Genomic DNA, 21,404 nt, shown 5'->3' with positions numbered 1-21,404 from the left:
ATGCCCTCAAATGCACCCTTGTGTCATTTAAACTTTGAAACCTTGTTAATATGTTTTTTTTGAGTATGTAAAAGATGAATGTGTGCCTGTGGCTACAAGCAGGCATTCATACCCGTGGCTATCATCAAGCCCATGGGACATTGTGTATATTGCCAGGTTTGTGTAGCCACAGGTATGACCTGCAGACTGAGATGCTAAAGATAATGGATGATGCGAAAGCCGGCGTGCTAGTGTTGCTTGACCTGTCAGCGGCATTCGATTTACTCGACCACAACAAGCCGCTTTGATCTCTAGAACAGGCAGGTAATTGCTCGAAGAGGGCGGTTGATTGCATTCACCCATTCCTCTCAAATCCCCTGTCCAAAATCCATTGGGGCAAAGCTTTCTCACCTCTTGCCCCCATCAATTGTGGAGTACCAAAGGGGGCCAGTCTGTCACCTGTGCTCTTCAATTTGTACCTTTGACCTCTGTGCTCTAATTACTTAGCTGGTCCTAGTGCTGAGCGGTAACTTCACTAAGGGTTCCACCAATATCTCAGGCATGTATTATACAATCAAGGCATGGATGACCATGAACTGGATGTGCCTAAACAGCAGCAAAACTGAACAACTCATCTTCGGTTCATGGCAAGCTCACACCAAGATGAGTGCAGATTTCACAGCCTTTAAAATCAAGAACAGTACTATCCTGGTGCTCGGCAAGGTAAAACACTGGGTATCCTCACTGAGTACAGAATCCCATGTTAACCAGATTAGCAAGAACTGCCAGTAACATCTACACCTGCTTAGACACATCAGGCCTCTGGTCACTGAGAAGAATTGCACTATCACTGCCCAAGCTACTATTCTGTCGAGGCTGGACTAAGGCGATGCACTTCTCTTAGGAACTAACACTGCTTGCCTGACAAAATGTCAGACAATTCACAACAATGCTTTGCGCACTATCAAAAACATACCAAGAGTTGAGCACATTTCAGGCAGTAGCAGAGATCTTAACTGGCTGGCAGTGAACGATCGGATTGCTTTTAAAGCCGCCCCACTAGTACACCGTTCACTTTTTGGTATTGCTCCTCTCTATCTAAAGTCACTGGTATACCCGTAAGCCCCCAGTAGGCCCTTGCATTCATGAAACAAGGGTCAGATTAATTTCATAACCTACAGACAAAATGGATTGGGCAGATGTTTTCCAGCTAGAGCCGCTAAGCTTTGCACCACTCACCCGACTACTTTGAGACTCAAAAGAAACAACGTAAAGTTTTGCAGAGCTTTAAAGACTTTCCTATTTAAGTCAACATTTGAGAGAGTCCTGTTCTCACATTTTCTTCTGTGTGTGTTCCGTTAATTTCTTTGTTGTCCTTTGTCTTTATGTTGGCGCCCTGATGCCTACGGCGCCCTATAAATCTATAAATAAATAAATGAACGCCTGCTTGTAACCACGACTATCAGTACACACATTTCTGTGCAGTGATCATATTATTTTGTGAACGTTACACCACACAATTTTACATGTCTTTATGAATCCATGTCCTCCTTTGTCTCATTTCAATTTTGAAACCTTTGCAAAATGTGCTTTTGGTGTCTAAAAATGTACGGGTACCTGCAGCTACACAATGGATTGTTCATAGCCGGGGGTAGCATAGTGGTATGAAAAAATATATATTTTTAAAAGTGTTGTATGTTATTATATGTCTGCACATGTATGTAATAGGTAGTCCTTAAAATGACTGTTCTGGGGTAAACCGAGTGTAGTACTTTAGCACATTTGGAGTACTGCTTTGATGTTATCAAGGAACACCACATTTCCTTTATCAGTTAGGTGTACGCCGTCATCACTATACAGATTAGACATGCAGAACTGAATGTTGTTTTATATCCATAATAGTTTTTGGTCTCTGATGAAAGCTGAAACTATCTTCTTCAAATATATCTGTGATTTTTCAATTTTGGAATTAAATCTTTTGGTCCACTTCCATTTTTGCCTCTGAGTCAGGTTGGAAAAGATAAAGGTGGAGTGAAGAAAAAGTGCCATTCATTTTTTTCAAGTCCCGTTTCATCATTAAAGCAAGAGAATTACCTTGTAAAGTACCCAAATCAAAGCCTCCCCAATGAATCAGTATGATGTATGGCTGCCCTATATTTCTCAGACTGAATAAGGTAAGAAAAACGTGGGACCACCACATTGCTTGCGATTCAAGCCATTTCATTCTAAAATCAGTCAAACCTTGCTCCATGTTAATATTTTGTTTCTCACAAAAGGTCAGCAACCAAAAGAGCCAACTATCTCCAATCAGCCACAAGGTTTTACAACCAGCCAGGATACCTGTTTGCCTGATCAGTTTCTAGGAAAATGATTCTTTGTCTGAATTTTTACTGATAGAAGGAGTGGGGTATACATGATGTGTGTGTTTTGGTGTTCGGAATTCACTGGTGTCCCTGTTGGAATAGTGTACTTGCCTTTGATAGGTTACAGTGAACATGTGTCAGCCATTTTACTATTTTCCCTTCTAAAGTCCTGTTTTTGTGCCATAGATTTATGAAAATTATCATAGGCACCATTTTGTAGACCTTTGTCATTCGGATTGCAGAACCAATGCTGTGCAGATGTTGAGTCTGTGCTGATGTGAAAATATGTGCAGGTTTTGGATTAGTTAAAGGTGAGTGATAGTACATTGCTGTATTTCTACTGTGGTTTATCTAAGGTATATTAAATACGTTTATGGTTTTGAGTTAGTAAAGGTTATGCATTTCATTTTTAATGCAAGGTTTTATGGTTTACTAGTGTGTTTTAAGGAGAGTGATCAAGCAGCAGTCCATGTTAAGGTATGGTTATCTGTGAAAGAATATTGTTTGCATTTATAATCACATTGTTTTGCTGAATTTTCTATTTGGTAATATGCTGTTAATGGGGCTTTGGGGAGTTATTTGTGGTAACTTACTGTACTTGGCACACATTCACTGGCACTGCTGCATATCTAAACAAATATGTGGGATGAATTGCCAGAAGTTGTTGATGAGGAAAGAAAACAGTTTTCAGTTTAAAGAATGAGTCTGTACATTGTGGTGCATGTTCTAGAAACAGAGGCAACAAATGATGGGATGGAAATGGCCTCTACAGAAGGTCTTCAGAGTGTAAATGATAGGTTTAAAAAGATAAAAAAAACCTGCAGTCATCTGTTAACATCATACTTGTGCAAGAAAAGATGCAAAAGTCAGTAAAATGGGCACCTATCGTTTTACAAGGGAAAAAGCAGGCACTAAAGACATCAAGTAGTCAGAACACCCCATCCATTGCACCTAAATCTAAAAATCTGATGCAGGCCCCAATCTGTCTGCAGATATTTTTTTTTTTTCATCAGGACGATCAAGAGAGCATCATTACACCTCTGTGCGTCATCTCGTCAGAGAGGCAGAAAAATGAAAGCTCAATGGTGCAAGAAAGACCTCCCCAGAACACACCAGGAAGGAGTAATGGAAAGAAATCAGGAGACAAGCCCTAAAGTAGAAGACACAACTCCGTTTGCCATTCCAAGACTCTGGTTAAAAGCTCATCAAAGACAACAAAATATACATTCTTAAATTATGGAGCTATCTTGACCTTCCTTAAAAAAACATCTGAGGTCTAACTATTCTCCACCGGATTTCCATTGGAATATACTGTGTTTGTGGTGGAGTTAATATCTAAAGGGGGTGAAAGGGCAATCTTGGCAGTGGCCAAGGACCTCCAGAAATATTGCTTAGAGGTCTACTCGACCTTACCTGTAGAAAATCTAGAGCCAAATTAAGGGGGACTCCCCCGAAAGGGGGAGAGACAAACCAGACAAGACGAACATTGACATAGGAATGGCTGACAAAGCGATTGCTAAAGGAAACTCTGATCAGCAGGATGACCCAAAGAAGAAAGTCTGGTCCATGCTCCCTAAAATCCTAACCCAGGTATTTCAGTAGTTGGGGGTAGGAACAGACCTCTTTAGTCATAAGGAATCATGATTTTTAAATTGGAACACGTGGGGCTCCAGTTCCTTCAAAACGCGAACCATGAAGGAGAATATATTTGGATACAATGACTTAATATTCTTCCAAGAAACTTGGCTGATAAATTCATTCCAAATTGAGGGTTTACAACCTCACATCCACCAGCATTACTTCAGGGGAAGGGGAGACCTTCAGGTGGATTGACTATTGCCACCCAAAATACTATAATAGCCGAGTCAGAAATAATACCCACTAATTTTAGAGGAATTTTGGCAACAAAATTGAAGTTGCAAAGTAGTGAACAACAACAAAAGCTTACTGCTATTCATTTATATTGGACAACCACCTGCATCAACCTTACAGCCTTCATAGAGCCCTGGTAGACCTCTGACCAGAGTGAATTTGCAGTATGCGGGAATAAAAGTGCTAATAGCAAGAGACTTTCGACACAATGCATCACAACTCATGGCAGATTTGCGTGTTTCTCTGGGTGTCCACTTTGCAAATTATGCTGCCGACACCCAGAACGTTTTTTAAACTAACTGGGGTATACAGTGAAGACATGATGACAGTAAACAAAGTCTTTGATGCCATACGGCTATGGATGGCGGTAAACTCACTGGCCCTAAATGAATCAAAGACAGAGTTGATTGCTTGTTGGCACTCAACAAAAACGGTTAGAATCTCAGTACAAATGTTTTAAAGTGAATGGCAACACCCTCACAGTTTCAGAATCTGTGAAAACATGAGGAACTTTTTTTGATTTACAACTGTCCTTTAAGAAGCATGTTTCTTACCTTAAATCTTCTTGCTCCTACTAAGAGAATCTACTTTGGCATATTCTTCCATACTTATCAGAGGCCAACAGAGTACTGATTGCTGCAGCAATCATTAATACAAAGTTAGATTATTTTAACAGTCTCCTGGTGGGCACTTCTCAGGCCAACATAAAAAGACTCCAGTGGCACAGAACGGACCTGTCCGCGCGGTATGCGGACTGAGTCATCACTCCAAGATTTCTATCTTTTGGAGGAAGCTGCATTGGCTCTCAGTTGAGCAACACATCCAATGGAAGGGTTCTGTCTTGGTGCACAAGTGCCTCTCGGGTGAAGCCCCCCTCTACCTCTCCTCTAGGATAAAAAAGTGCCTCTTAGGCAGACCCTCCGTTCTAACAACATGTTGTTATATCAGCCTTGTGTGGTTCTCAAGAGGACGGGAGGTGCCGACTTCAACTCCTGGGCACCAACCATTTGGAATTCACTTCCCTTACATCTCAAGAGCTGTGTCTCTATAACCCTTTGAAAGAAAACATTTAAAACTACACTGTTTGATGGAGGGACGATTTGGTAAATCATTAGATCCTGTTTTTTTATACACCTTTATAATGTAGTCCAATATGTGTTTTATTGTTTTCTGTCTTGTGAGTGCCCTGAGGTCTGCGGGCAAGTGCCACAATATAGATAGATTAAATTGATGAATAATTGTTATATTATCCATTTAATACAGTTTATGTGAGAAAAGAGCCACATATGCAATATTTTTCAAGAACCACAGCTAAAATGAATATCTATGGACCCTGTGAGATTATTCCATAATGTCTTGTAGCCCTATTTATGAAATGATGGTTTACAACATATATGTATATTTATATATGTGTGTGTGATAGGTAGTCCTTGAAAGTTCTATTTCAATATATATAGTGTGTAGTATTTGTGCAAAGTTAAGGTAACAGTTTTATGACTCTCTACATCAACACATTTTTTAAAGTTAAATAAATATACAAACATTTTTTTATAAAAAAAATATTTATTTCGGGAAAGTGGTTGTGGGTATTCTTTTTCTTTTAGTGTTTTCACATGACATGTTTTCATCATTGGCCCAATTGTCCACATTAGCACTATCTGAACCTGTCTGATCCTGAGTGTGATCTGGGGCATAATACTCCTGTGATTCTGTATTATAATGCGGAACACAGACCAGCCCCCCTCTTTGAGCTTGCCAATTTTGCTGCATGCATCCCCTGCTTCTACATGTTCTGTGTCCTATGTGTCCTATTCTTCTGTAAATTCCAGCATTGTTGCAGGTCTGCCATTAAATCCTCCTTGTCTCTGAGGGTTTTGAAATCAACCTTGTCCTCCTCCTCTAGGTCTATTTCTTCTTCCTCTTGGCCAAAGATTATACCCACTCTGATCTGTGGAATACACTACTTTGTTTTGCTGTGCTGGTTGCATCTCCTTTGTCACCTCGCCTTCATTTCTCTTCAATACTGCTTGCTGTATGGCTATTTTTGACAACGTTTTCTGAATTAACTTTGTTTCCTCCTGCTTCCTACTCTCGGCTTTCTTCTCATTTTTCTCCTGAATTCGATGGTAGTGATGCACAATCGTCAATTGTATTTCTGGCCATGGTTTCGCTTCCATTCCCACCTGTTTCTTAATCTGCCCTTGCAATGGTTCAGGCAGTCCCTGACACAAAATGTGTCACTGTTTTATCCCACGGTTCACGCGTCTCATGGCACCATCTCTCTTGAATGTCTTGACTATAGGCAACAGGGTCCTCATCCTCCCCTATTTTACTAGTCCTAATCGCTCCCATATCTGATGTATCGGGATATTGTACGCCAAGCGCCCACCATACATCTGCTCTACAATTATTTAATGGCGCTCCATCATGTGTCATGTTTTGTGCAGTCGCACCTGAATATCCTGCTCACTTCCAAATATCGTCAGCTCTCTCCTATGAGGAACTCATGGTGACAACAAGTAAGACAGGCACACGTGATCACAATTTAAGGGTGTTTATTGAACACTGAAAGTTGTATGCAGGTTGGGAAAACACCTATTGTAAACCTAAATCTAAGATGGGAACAAGCGTTGGCTATCAAATAAAAATAATGCACCCCTTGTGGCGTTGCGTCAAAAATAAAAGGGCCTATACTAAGAAACCTATTGTTACACACGGAGCCAAGAATCTTGGATGAGCGGAGGTGATCAACGGTTCCGATGGCCTTGATTGAAGAGCCTGGGTTATTCCTTAATGCAGGCCTCCTCTCTAGATGGAAGAACTCTTATTTATGATACAGCACTCTGCCGATGATATGACCAACAGTCAGAGGAATAAATCACAGAAAAGAGCAGGGAGCGCACTGCTTTTGTCACCAAGCTGTAAAAAAAAACAAGAGGATTTGAATCCAGTACCCGAAAGGGACAATACAACTACAAAGCAAAAGAAGAGCACCTGCCAGAACGTTGGACTGTGCAGAACAGTTAAGAATCATACTCATGAGATTCGCTTCTGGAACCTAGAGAACAGAGTTCCGTATTACTTTGTAAGTCAAAATAAATGAGAAAACAGGATAGAAGAAAACGGATACTTGCTTACCAGTGTAGTATATGTGGAGCAAAGCAAGGAACCCAGGAATCCAAAAGGAAAATAAACTAATCAACGACATGGGTAAAATAATAAATGGGGAGTTAGTAAAGGTAACTGTGCCGAACAGCACAAGGGTCTCACTAGGTCCGGGACGGTGCATAACTGCTTTAGCTGCATAGCGTCCTAGATTCTGCACAGAGTTGGCTCTATAAGAGTCTTTCTTGAGACTGTAGTGACAGCAGGAGGAAATGAAGCAAGGAGTTCCCACAGGATTTGAAGGAATCAACACCAAACAATGATAACAGCACATTATAGGTGGTGTCTGTCTCTATTTTAAATACTGTTGGTAAAGTCCAGGAGTGTTTCATATCAGGAATGAGAGGAACATGTGAGGAGCACGGGAAGCACTAGAAGGCTGAAAGCACAGCTGTGTAGGTTTGAAAGCCTCTGAATGAACACAGCGTGGTCACGCTAAGGTTGTAGGAAATGAGGAAAAGAAAATACTGACAAACCTTTAGCAGATGCAGAGGTTCGTGCGGGACCATAGGCTGAAGGAGTCCTTGAAACAGACCGGAAGTGGTAACAAGAAGATCAGTCCGAACAAATCTGAGTGCTGAGAAACAGTCCAGAGATGTAGCCATGTCAGATGCCAGAAAAACGTTACCAGGATCAAGGATGAGACGGAGAGGAGTCTGTTAGCCGAAAGCCGAGTCAATTACCGATGAACAGAAATGTACTATGCCGAAAGTTGGTATAGGCAGTAGATCGCAATTAGAAGCAGCGAGCAGCGCTTCTGCTGTGTTTTTAAAGTATGCCAGAGACATAACCAACACCGACAACAGAGAGTAGCTGATAAAATTCATGTGACAGCGCAGACACTGCTCCAATGGTAATGAAATTCTGAGCCGACTTTCAGGGCTGCGGATCACCTCTAGTGTAACCTCCAGCATGAATAAAATGTAGCAGAGACATGCCACCTTTGAACAGAGAGAGATCTGGTGTGCCGTGTTGAGGGGCGAAGGCAGGAAGATGTAACACCTATTGCCAAGCCTCACAACTAATACAAAATGGGGTATGGGATAGTTCTAAAGTAAAGAAAGAAGTGTTCTCAAATAATATGTCAGGATGCAGTAGCCTGGGTCTCCCTTCCCCATGCTTTTAGTATGGGGTAAGAGGGGGAGCTTGGAGCACAGTACAGTCTTGGACTTCTTCAGCATGAGACAACCGTTCTAAGGGCTGCTTTCAGGACCGTCAATGTCCAAGTCTTGTTTCACTTGAAAGTCTCTTGACTTCGAGGTCCTGGCGGTTTCAGCTAACAAAGCAAAAGTTTCTTAAACAAATAAAAGTTTGTTTCTAATGTTCGCTGGGTGATGGGTTCACCCTTGGGTTCAACTCTTCTGGGCACTGACCCTTCTCAATTTGTTTACCACCATTCATATAGGGTGATAGCTTCACCACTCGGTTCCCCTCTTCTGGGCACTGACCCTTCTCAATTGTATTACTCAATTTGTCTGTCAGTTCTTTCCTTACTTGAGGTTTGGATGATAGCTTCACCCCTGGATCTCCCTTGGTCGGGCTGGGACTCCTCTTGACTGGCGGTACTCGGGTGATGGCTTCACCCCTGGATCTCCTTCTGTCAGGCAGAAGACCCTTCTTCTCTGGAATCCCTCCTTCATGTTCACTCTTGCCATTTCTTAACTTTGCTTTCACTTTTCTCAATCTTGGGGTGGCAACTTTCACCCTTGGATCTCCATCTTCTGGGCTCAAACCCCTCTCATTTCTTAGCCTCCCTTCACTGGGTTTACTGTGGCTCTCGATCAGGGTGATAGTGGCTCACCCTAGGTCCCCCTCTTCTCTGCGCTGACCCCTCTTTACATTCATTGTTGTAATTTTCCCCAGTTCAATGTCTTTGGGATTCACTTCCCTTACTTTGGAACTCCCTCCGTAGGGTTCAGATCTCTTTCTTTACACAGTTCAATGTTTTTAGGATTCACTTATCTTTCTTTCACAGTGCTTGTAGATCAAAGTCTTTCGATTGTACAGGGATTTTTCTTGACCCTCAGTATGACCACTTTGACCTATTCTGCTGCCTCTCCTATGGCCTTCTGGTATCTGTAGTTTCTCTCAGATGGGGTTCAACCACAGTCTCTCGAGTTAGCACCCATGTGAGGCCGGATTTCCCTCTACAGCTTGTCTTCCCTTCAATGCTTGCTACAGTTGATTTACAGTACCTTGAACTTGGTTCAAACTTGCCACTTGGCGATTCTCTCACTCAACACAGCCCGGTTCTTATTGATTCTCCACTTGACTCACTGGCAGTGATGAACTGCTTGGCCTTTTGGCTTTCTGGAGTCACCACAGGCTGGTACCACGGGTGCAGGATCTTCCCTTGCTCCTCCTTATCACCATAGGCTTGCCCCGTGTATCGTTGACATCAGCTGCAAGACACTTTTGCTATTTTTCGTGGTCTTAGGCTTACTTCCTGGGACATGTCAAGTAGACAGGGCTTACATTAGTCCGCTGTCTTGGGTGTGTAAAGGTATTTGTGTCAGAATGGGGGGGGTGGGTGTCCTATATGGTTGGCTTTCGTATTTGGGTTCATCTCAGAAGGGTAGGTTATAAAGGGTTTGAGATAAATGAGGATGACCGAGTTCTTATTGTGACCTCAATATGGAGGTTTGTGGAAATGGTAGTGAGTTGTCAAAGCAGCCTGGGATCTCAGAAAGTGACAGTCAGAGGTACAGGTTTGGTAGGGTTCTTGAAGCAGACAGGAATAACTGGCATCGTAAAATAATCCAGGGGGATTAATGGAACGGTAGTGCCTAACCCGATTAGAGTGGGTGTTTGGGACAGAATAACTAGCGGAATGTGGAAAAGAATGTCCGGGGGTATCCGGGTAAGAACCAAGAAAAGCAGGGCTCTGGGAGTTGTGGTTTGTAACAAGTTTACCAGATGTGAACATATTTTTGGCTTTACCTTTGAGTAAGGAAGATTCAACGGGTGGAAAAGATGAGCGGGAATAGTTTATAAAAGCTTCAGAGACTTCATTCCCCTAACCATTGTACCTGTGATGGTAACGCATTTTACCTCGAGCATAACCCTGGTCTCAACGTTTTACTGGGAGAATACCCTCAGGTTTCTCACACTCCCCTATAATGGCTGCTAATAAGCCTTTTATGGTACCTACGGCTAACATAATTCCTAATGCCATTCTCTCTAATTCATCAAGCCATTTCCCAGCATTGGAAGTTAAACTCAGCAATTTACATCTTAAAATTGTCTTTATACATATTGCCATGGAATATAATGTGGTCGTCCTCCCCCTTTCTACAATAATGGGAATTGTGAACATCCTGGTCCATTGTCATACCTGCCTGCACTCCACGTTGTCCAGGCGGGGCTAGTCTTGCCCGTTTGTCTCCATCCTGGAAGTGCCCTTAACCTACTTAAATAAGGCGGGAATAAATCCCCTGTACTTCGCGATCATGCGTGTGGTCGCTCAGTATGTGGTGTCGATTCTGGTATTTTCTCTTTGAGGTCCTTTAAATCTGACCATTTTACCCACTTTTCGTCACTCGACTCTTGTGCCCTCCATCCGTGCTTTTTCGTTTTCTTCCCTTTCTTCATCTAACATCATTATGCCCCAGCCTGTATGGCTATTATCCTTTTCCACATCATCAAGATCGCGTCCAGTTAAAGACTGCATTCTGTGCTCGTCTGTTATGACATCATCTGATCTTCCTATTGTTTACCGCAATAGAGGTCCTTCTGCGTTCTCTTGGGTTGTATGCCCTTCTGTATCCATTATTTGCCTATATAAATCCCCAATTCTTTTCCCCATTTCTTCTGTTTTATGCACATCAAACCATGTTGGTATTCTTGGTATCTGTTGCAGTTCCCTGTGGGGCTGTTGTGGCCCTCTCTCTTCATCACGTCGTTCTTGTGCTTTGATCAGCACTATGCTTCTATGACAGACATTTCATCTCACCATCTTTTAGTGCCCCTTTCTGTTCAGTTCTTCTTCCATACTCCTCATCTCCTTTAATTGTACTTCCTCTCACCTCCTTTGCAACCTACATACTTTCATTCTTTGTGCTTCTACCTCCTCTCATCTCTTCCAGCCTTTCCTTTTCCTTCTTTGCCTCATACCTTCTTTGCTCTTCCCTTCACTCACAATCTTTTTGATTTACATGCTCTTTTCTTCCTTTTATTTCTTTTCCCGCTCTTCTTTCCTTTCTCTCAAACCCCATCAATGCCATTATCATCCAGCTTGAGTAATATTTGTCCTCTGATCCATTCATATTGTTCTATTTTTATTCCCTTAGCGTTGTCCTTTATTTCTTTGTTTCCTTGCTTCTTCCACTAACTCCATCTATCTTGCCTATCATTTCTCTCTTCTCATTGTTGGATTTCATTGCATGTTGATATATATTTGTGTTCTCTACTTTTGCTCTCCTGTGTATTGTCCTCACTATTATAAGCCGGAGGGCTCATATGTCCGATTAACATACCCTGACGCTGCTTTCTATGCCTTGAAGGGCTAAAATCCCTTCTCCTCTGTGTCTGCGCATTTTTTTTTACAAGTGGGGATAGGGGTGCCAAAGGCTGTAAATGCTCCCCTTTATGCTGATTAAGCATCCACTTCTTCTCGGCTGGATCTTCTTATTCGCTCTGGTACATTCTCCATAACTCTAAAATAGCCAACCTTTTCTGTAAATTATTTCGCTTGTACGTGGCATGCAAATATGTTGTCATATGTCGTAATACTGTTTTTGACAATGAACCCCCCCTGAGGCAACGTCATGAGTGTCTTATTGATGATGCCTTGAACCCACTCCGAATTAAACGTCCTTATTTTAGCTGCGCATCTTGTCAATGTCCTGCATAGGTGTATAAGTGGAATGTCCCCCCCATGGTGACAAGTCAATCTTGACAGTCTATACTTTCCCAACCTTTTATTCTGTTCTTTATTTTATCAAATATACCACACTTATAAATTTTAGTGGCACCATCAACCGCCCATTATTTATGCAAAAATCTTTTATCTGCTTTTAAAACTTTATGCAACAATGCTCTTTCTGTTCCTTCGTGTACACTTTCCATCAACCTTTAGTACCTCATTGTTTTATCATTGATATTTTAAGAGTCTCTATTTTATTTATAAGTTTCCTTTGATTTGTATTCTCCTGATTGACGTCAATCTCTTCATTAGAAAATCTAATAATCACATCAATGTTTTACCATCATTTTAGATCTATTTGTCTATTCTATACAACAAAAGCTTTACATTTACATATTTATAACCCCACAAATGTGACCTTCAGTACATGTTTCTTGCATAATCCTTCCTTTACTATCTTTAGTAAATGTATCTCCTCTAATTTTTGCTCCATCTTGGAGTTTGATGCACACTGTTCTTGTTGGCATTGTCTCAGGAATCTTTAGGACCCCATCTGGAGTATTTTTAGTGCAAATCCTTCCATCCCCTTGGAACCAGGAATCAATGTATCTACTTCTCTACTTTAAAATCCCCCCAAAATTCCCATTACTTTTATATATATGTAGTATTTACAAAACAGTCCTCCCCACCTATTTTTGACACTTTCAATGTTTTACTTACATCCATGGTCCAGCTGGGGTTCCTCAGCATCAACTCCTCCTCAACTGACCAGTTCGCCTTCCGTCCATGGGGCACCTGCAGGGACTCAGCAAAAGTCTTCTGGCTAATGGCGGGAGCAGTCGAGTATCCAGTGGTCTGGATCTGGGCCTAGGTCAATTAGACCTGAACCATCCACACTGCTACCAAAATGTGCTCTAGCATCCCGGGGACAGTGCCCTGATTGGCCGAGCGGCTTGCGTGATGTCCGCGGATATGCGACATGTTCGCTGATTGGACAGCGTGGTGTGTGAAGCGCGTCAGATTTTCTGTGGCGCCCGCCATCTTGCATTCGCGGACGACCGCGGACAGCGCAGTGAAACTTGGATTAAAAATTGTATTTAGTGGAGTGTGTTGGTGTGTAAGAGTGTTTGGGAAGGGTGGGGGAGTACGAGATAGGTTCAATGTTCTTTTTTTTTTTTTATGTGCTAGACACTTGTTGTGTTCGATTTTTCTGCGGACAACACGGCTGTTCTGAAATGTTCGTAAATAAACAGAATGGATTCGGTGTCAAGTTGAACGTGTTCTAAGAAGACTCGTGGGGTCCTGGAATGTTCGCAGGGGGTGTCCTGAAGACGTTGTCTGTATTGTTCGCTGTCAAGTTGAAAGTGTTCTAAGAACACTCACGGTGTCCAGAAATGTTCGTACATAAAGAAAATGGGGGTGTTCTGAGGCCGTTGTCCGTATTGTTCGCTGGCAAGTTGAATGTGTTCTAAGAACACTCGCTGTGTCCTGAAATGTTCAGAAATAAACAAAATGCGGGTGTTCTGAGGACGTTCTCCGTATTGTGTGCCTGCTTAGCTGTATCCAATGAGGGAATGGCACAGAGAATGAAGTGGAAATGGTAGAAGGGCGGGCTAAGAGTTATGCAGTCTGCACACATTTGTGATGTCATCTTTGAAGTCCTGGGTGTTAGTGTTAGCAGTGCACAGTGGCGCGAGTTATGGTTGCTTATCTTACCATAAATGCCGAATTTCAGGGGTTTTTCGGTTTTACTTTGAACCATAACGTTCCTTTAACAATGTTTTTTGACTGAATTTCATAGGGTTTTAGTAGCGCAACTTAACCATAATGTCCCTTTTAACAACGTTTTTTCACTGAATATATAATATATATATATATATATATATCACATAGAACATACAAAACATACAGAACATAAAACATAAAAACAAATAGCGGTTTTAGGATCAAATAAGATCAAATAATACCTCCACAGGTCTAATAATACATCATATTACAATACAATGCCAATTAGTCAGTTAAGCAATACACCAAGAACAAGATTAAATTCAATATATACAAATAAGAGAAAAGAATAAATAGAAATGTATGTATGAAGTGAAATACAATGTGTAAGCACTAAAGTGCATAAAGAGTGTACCACCATATCATGATCATGATGCATCCAGAAGTAGGGTTTCAACATGTGACCACAGCCTAAAAAGAACCCGTTGGAGACCCAAAGACTTGTGGTTAAGGCAACTATCCCAAAAGGCTTCCTCAGTTATGGTCTCATAATTATGTACCCATTTCCCAAATGCACACATATATGTTGGGCCCAATTTTGGGCAAAGGGTTAAGACATGTCTAGTAGTTTCCAGTACTCCTATGGCCTGGCATATCCGACAATGTCTAGCCTCAATCGGTACCTTCATGCGGGCACAAATGATTGCCAAAACTGGGAGCTGGTTAGTCTGCAGCCTTAATAGGAACTACCTCACCTCTGGTGCTGGGCACAGAAGCAAGTAAGTCTGGGGCTTTCGATATTTATACGTTACATGGGATACTGCCTCATATCCACTCTGCTTGGCCAGATGGGTAGCGTTCATATTCCAATCACATCTGTACAATTTTTCCTCTAATTGTTTTTTCCGGTGGATATAGGGCAGACGCAACCTGTTCTCATAAGACCACTCAATCTCCTTGAACAGGGATATTTAGCTCTTTAAAGTTGAGGCCCAAGGTTGTTTCTCAGCCTCAATTATCCCCTGCCAGCCTCAGTAATTTGTATCTGCAGGCAAATCACACTTTAAGATTAAAAAGCACCTCTCTCGCATTGAGCAATGCCTTTCAGAGAGATGAGGCCCAACTCCAGGCATATAAACTGTACCGAGCAGGAAGGACCTAATCCCAGCACAGTACGCCAGTAGTGACCCTCCAAAATGTTTAGCCACTTCAAATCCTGCATGGCCAGTGCCTCCAAGCCATAGAGGATGGCAGGGCCAAAACACTGTTGGTAAAATGTTAAGATTCCTGCCATACTAAAGCCAGCTGATCCCATCCCAAATGTACATGCCTGTAGTGTAAGCAGCTTGGCTCAACCATTTTTTTTATGTCTAAGTATGTCTTCATAATTAGCCGGAGCTTTAAAATCCAGCCCCAAGTATGGATAGGAGTCTACCACTGCAATGGTCCCCAATTCGGGGTCAATACCCAAGCGACTAGGGCCTTTTCTAGCTATCACCATTATTTTGGTCTTCTCCAAGTTGATAATCACACCTAACTGGGAGGCATAGGCTGCCAACTCATTTAGCATGCTCTTTATGCCAGATAGCGTACGATCAATTAAAATTCAATCATCTGCATAGAGCATGCCCGAAACAGGGATATCACCCAATTTAGGTAGACAGGTGGATTTTAAAATCATACGCACTAGCAAGTCGGCAATATAGAGGTTATACTGAATGGGCGCCATTACGCAACCGTGCTTCACCCCTATGTTAGTATAGATTGTAGCAGACACTTCTCCATTGTCATTGAGGCGAACATTTGCAGAGGTATTACTATGAAGTGCAATTAGTATATGCATTAACCAGGCAGGACAACTCATGGCTCTGAGTTTTGTCCACAAGATATCATGGACCACCAGGTCAAAAGCACTGCTGAATCTATGAAGGCAATATACAGGGTACTCTCCTTACTACTGGTGGTATTATTGATCAACTGATCAAGAACCCGAATGTTGTGGGTAGTGCTCACCACAGGTCTAAAACCAGTCTGTGCATAATGTAATATCTGATTTTCTGTGGCCTAGACTTCTACTTCTTTAAGTACCAGTGTCAAAAAGATTTTACTTGGGACATCAAGCATTGACAATTGCCTGTAATTAGCAGGAGTTCCCCGCTCCCTTTTTATACACAGGAATCAACAGTGACTTTTTCCACGAAGAAGGGACCTGGCAAGGTCTATAGATTCCAGAGAATAGTGTAAGCAATACCTGAGCCCAATTATTTGGATAATTTTTGAACATCCGATTAGCTAATCCGTTGGGACCCGGGGCATTGGAGGGCTTTAAATTCATAATCAGTTGTTTTACGATATTGTGGCTAAGTTTGAGTGGCCAAGCCTTTACCCCCACAGGTATACTAGTTGTAATCACATTCTCCTTATAAAATTTATTGGAGATGCAGTTCACGATTATTTCCCTGGAGATAGGGTTCAAGACTTCTGCTCACCCCTAGCCTGGGCTAAGAAGTGCCAAATTCTACGACTGTTTCTGCTACAGAGACTTTCGGCAACTTTTTGCCACTGAACTCTCTGTTGGGCTAATTAGGTGGCTTGTAACCAAGAGCGAAACTTTCATTTTATCTCTTTAGTCTTAGCCTTTAACAACCCATGATCTCCTACAGTCGTTATTGGCATTCTTAGTGCTCGAATGGCTAGGCGCATCTCACGTTTCTGATCTAATTTTAATCTAATGCAATGAAAACAAAGAAGTCCTGCTATGTTACTCAAAATCAATCATTGACTTAGGCCTCAAAAATAGCTGTTTACATATAACACAAGCGCTGAACATGGGGCCTAGTCCCAAGTTCACATGGAGGTCTATGATTGAAAAACATTTTGGCTCATAACTTTGAAACCACACTAGGTACACACATGTGACTAGGTGTGTTTCAAAGCTAAAAGTCTCATATTGGATCCCACACAAAATGTACAGCACAAATTAATTCTGCAGATGCAAATGTGCGTCGTGGCATGGGGAGTAAAACAATGCATATATTATTAATGTAGCAGGTTGCTACCAGAAACTAAAGAACAAAAAAACATTTTGCAGTCAAGAATATCAAAAGCAGATTAGTCCTCCACCTTTTTTCCGGTCACAAATATAAATCATCGAATGAAGGTTGGGGGGGGTGCATTCTTAGGAGTGTCTGATTGTTGGGCGAGCCAATGGAAAGACATGGGAATATTTTTACACTTTCAAAAGTGTGAGCACAGAGGGCATATGATTCTGACATTGGAAAAAGCCACAGGACAGATCACCACCTGGGGTGGTGATTATGGATGGATGAATCGAAGCAAGACAAACTCAAGGGATGCAAAACGGAAGATTCCTGTTCCAGGGTCCAGGCAGCTCCTAAAACTGAAAGCATTTTAACAAAAGTGGGTATGAGATTTGCCCGAAGAAATGATATATGCTCTCTATAACTATGCTGCTGCTAAGTCACAGGAAGAGTGTGGTTTGTAAAGGTGTTAGCAAAATACATTGATTTAAATGTATTGCAAGTGAATGAAGTGAGATGTCATGTCAATGCAACTTAAACTTAAAATTAAGTTTCCTTGCTGCAATTCCTCTTGATTCTTAATAGTTCCCCTATATGGGATATTGTTGAAGAAAGATGGTATACTTTATTTTTCTATCAGTAGTAGTAGCTTCTACTTGCAACATCAATTTAATATTGTCTGATTGACATTATTGGTTTTCTCATCAACAGACAATCAATACGAAGCCACAACAAATATTGAATCAATTCTAAACTTAGCAGCATTACATTTCTCCTCGTGATGAGCCATTCCACACAGGATGGTGAAACACGTGTATAGGTTCGAGGAAAGTTTGAGGATGACTATGAGGATAGAGGAAAGTTATGAGGAGGACTATATGAGCAAGACTTAAGAAAAGCAATTGAATTAGACATATGAGGATAACCAGTCAGGTATACTAAGCAAAGCAAAACTTGATTGACTGAGAACTGTAAAAGAAAATCATTGATTTAAGTTGAATAAAGTTAAACCATTTTCACAATCCTACTACCATTTGAATCTTCATTTCTTAACCATTCATTATACACCTGTTGAGATAACACAATATTTATGTGGGACAGAACGTTGACCTCATCTATATATCTCTTGATTATTGGGCAGGCACAATATAAGAGGCCAACCTTTGACAACCAACACTTGTATTAAGTGCACAGGATTTGTTCGCCATTGGTTTGTACTATGTATGCAACCTACTGTTAACTTGGCATATTAGAGAAACTTAAATGTTTTGAAGAACCCGATTACTCTTATAACCAATCTGCCATCTTTATTTCTCATTGCCACATTTAATCCCAACGACCAGTAAGAGGCAGAGTTACAATTAGAACGTTTTTGTTATTCAGAATATATACACGGAATAGAATAAGTAAATTAATGCTTGTGTGCTAGAAATAAGGAGGTAAATGCACAGGGATTTTTCTTGTTTGTACACAAGATGCGATTCTGTAAGACTGTGGTGACTTGCTCTGCATGAAGCAGAGATTTCACCTTAAATAACAAAATAAAATATGGACTCCTAAGATTAGCCAGTTTCTTATCCCAAGAATTGTGGGGTGGGATTATATGTCAGAGGGTATTACATTACACATGCATGCTTAATGAAGTAGCCATATAAAAACCGACATATATACACACTGAAGAGCTCCTACATTTACATTGCACAGTCAAGTGAATCGCTCTGCATGAAATCACTTATGCAAATCTCAAAGGTTTTGCTGATCCCCAATACATTACAAAGTTGGGTGATTTGGAATTTGGCCAAATAATTCGGATCAGCGTTAATCTTGATTGCTGAAATGTACATTTACAATGGACTGCATCATTACTTAGTTCTATTTAAAACGCCTTCTCGATAATGTGCCTCGTTTTATCAGACGCTACATTTATTGGAATAGCTTTCATTTAGGATTATTTCCAATCCAAATAAACAATAGTGTAAACATCAAGTGCTGGAATATTTGCACTGTTCAAAGTGTATTTGCACTGCTGTAAAGAGACTTTGCACTACCGACACAAGCCCTGATTCATGGAACTGTGCAACGTGTATCTTTTCAGTGCAAAATCTCTTTGAACAGTGCAAATATTTCATGAATCGGGCCCTTGATGTTCACATTTCTACTATTGTTTGCTTGGATTGGCACAAAGGCACTTTGCACAGTTTCCTGAATCAGGGTGTGTGTTGGCAGTGCAAAGTGAGTTTGCACCGGGCGAAAAATTAAATTCCATGAATCGGGCCCCAAGTGTTGGCGGCTTCTATAGGGACAGAACAAAATTATAAATATTACATCCTGCCAATACTAACACTCTAGCAATTCGGGTAAATGTTAGGAGCCTTTAACTATTATGTAGTAATAACTTTAACTACTGTTTACTCCTCATCGGAGCATTGGTGAGAACCTTATAATTAAAGGTCACATTTTTATTTCAGAAAAACGCATTAAATAACATGAATATTCTTATGGTTTAACTCGTATATATGGCAATGATGAGCTAGTAACTGACACATTCTATTAGCAGGTCCAGAGAGTAATGGCTAATTATCCACAGGTGAAGAAAACTCCAAATACAATGTTTACATTTTTTTGTCTAAATCATCTTCCACATAAAATGAAAACGTGATCTTGTTACATTTTCAGGGACTTTAGAGATGATGGCAGCAAAACACTTTAAGGAACATCTTTCAACTCCGGATGCTTTAAAGCCTCATCCCTGTAATAATATCGTGTTTAACTATAGCATGTCATGTCGGATTTCTCTAGCTTTTAAGCACTGAAGTAATCGTTTTTATCATTACCCATTGTGGTGGCACAAAATAAGGTCAGATTTCTGAAGCATGAAGTGTTGAGTCTTCCCCCACCAAGACGTGTACCTGTGACAGCAGGCTGCCCACAGAGAATGGATCAAATACTTGACCGCATAGCCAGAGACGTTGCTGGGGGGGGCGGGGTGCGGAGGGGCTATAGCCCCGGGTCTTTTGGTTGTAGCCCCGGATAGAAGCTCAGGAGAAACAACCAAAAAAGGCTAGCTAGCCCCCAGTCCTGACAGTCCCAAAGTTAGCCTAGCCCCGGATCTTTTACAGACCTAGCAACACCCCTGCGCATAGCTATCAAGACAGCATATTTTGAAATTACCTAAAAAAAGAGAGAACCACCAAGGAAGTGATTTTATGTTTGTTCATAGACCATGCGAAATTATGTTAAAGCATAGATAACCCATGTTTGGTTAGTATCATAAAAAAAGATTATGATTGATAAAGAACCGTCCAACAGTGTCTATCGCAAACGACAGGGCAAACCAGAGGTCCATATCAAAAGTAAACGAGGGGCTCATACCTTAATGCTAAGTCCAAATCCTCCAACGGTTTGTCTTCGAATTGTCACTGCCCTTTCCTAAAATGGAATGATCACATCATGAGATGTTGGTCCTTGCATTCAAATACAGACAGTTAACTATTGAGACATCAAAAGCTGCTTCATTCATTAACACAAAAGGTATCTGTTGACCTTCAACTGACATAATAGAAAGAAAGGTTCCTTTATATTAAAATCCAAGCACAGTAGAGTTTTGCTGTCTATATCATTAGTATGGTTATGCAGTATGCGGGTAACTAGAATATCAACGTTGGTAATGTTTGCCAAAACAATATGGCCACTCATGCAACACCATAGGCCTTATTACGAGTTTGGCGATGCAGTAAAAAGGTGACAATAATTCTGTTACCACTATTTTGACAGATATTCTGAATTCCGGGTTTGGTACTAAAGTGTAGGGTGCACATCCAGCAGTCTGCTGGAGGTAAATCCTCCACTTAAGGGCTAAAAATAAGCTAATAAGCTAATTTACCATGAAGAATTACTGCTTGCAGTAAAGCAGCCAGACATCCTAAGGACTCCAAAATTGGGGATTTACACCGCCCTATCATCACTCATAATTCTATGGTAAGCCCACAGGACTAAGTTGCAGTAACAGCAAACTCATTCCTCTGAAAATCAACAGACTTATCGCCAAACTCTTAATGAGGCCCGTGCATATCATTATCACAAATTGTCGACTTCCAAAACCTGTATATAAACTTGATTGCATTGCCCATAGTACATGTTAGCTGTGCTACCACATGCCTCTAATAATGAGCATGGCAGTATTACTTAATTGGAATGAAAAAGTAGATGGAAATGGCGAGTTAGGCAGTCAAATGTTTTGCAGTCACAACCTACCAGAGCATTTCTGCCCAGTGGATATGGCAAATGATAGACACAATTCTCCCACTGTTTTACAAGTGTGAAGTTAATGCTGCAGCATTCTGTGGAAGCGCAGGTCAACAATGATGTTTTGTTTTATTTTCACAGAAATTAAGT

At 41.1% G+C, this 21,404-nt stretch overlaps 1 protein-coding gene across 2 annotated transcripts in view; it reads right to left on the bottom strand.

Annotated features, from left to right (window-relative positions):
* SNTG1 (syntrophin gamma 1) overlaps positions 1–21,404 on the bottom strand; it is a 2,735,678-nt gene that overhangs the window by 2,299,795 nt on the left and 414,479 nt on the right. For both annotated transcript variants that reach the window (XM_069621032.1, XM_069621033.1), the window contains exon 4: positions 20,382–20,438. In XM_069621032.1, the coding sequence (XP_069477133.1) occupies positions 20,382–20,438 (57 nt within the window). The remainder of the gene's footprint in view (positions 1–20,381; positions 20,439–21,404) is intronic.

This window comes from Ambystoma mexicanum, chromosome 5q (genome assembly GCF_040938575.1).
Source record: "Ambystoma mexicanum isolate Mex_15411 chromosome 5q, UKY_AmexF1_1, whole genome shotgun sequence".
Taxonomy (NCBI): Eukaryota; Metazoa; Chordata; class Amphibia; order Caudata; family Ambystomatidae; genus Ambystoma; species Ambystoma mexicanum.
This window is presented reverse-complemented; position numbering and strand designations above follow the sequence as displayed.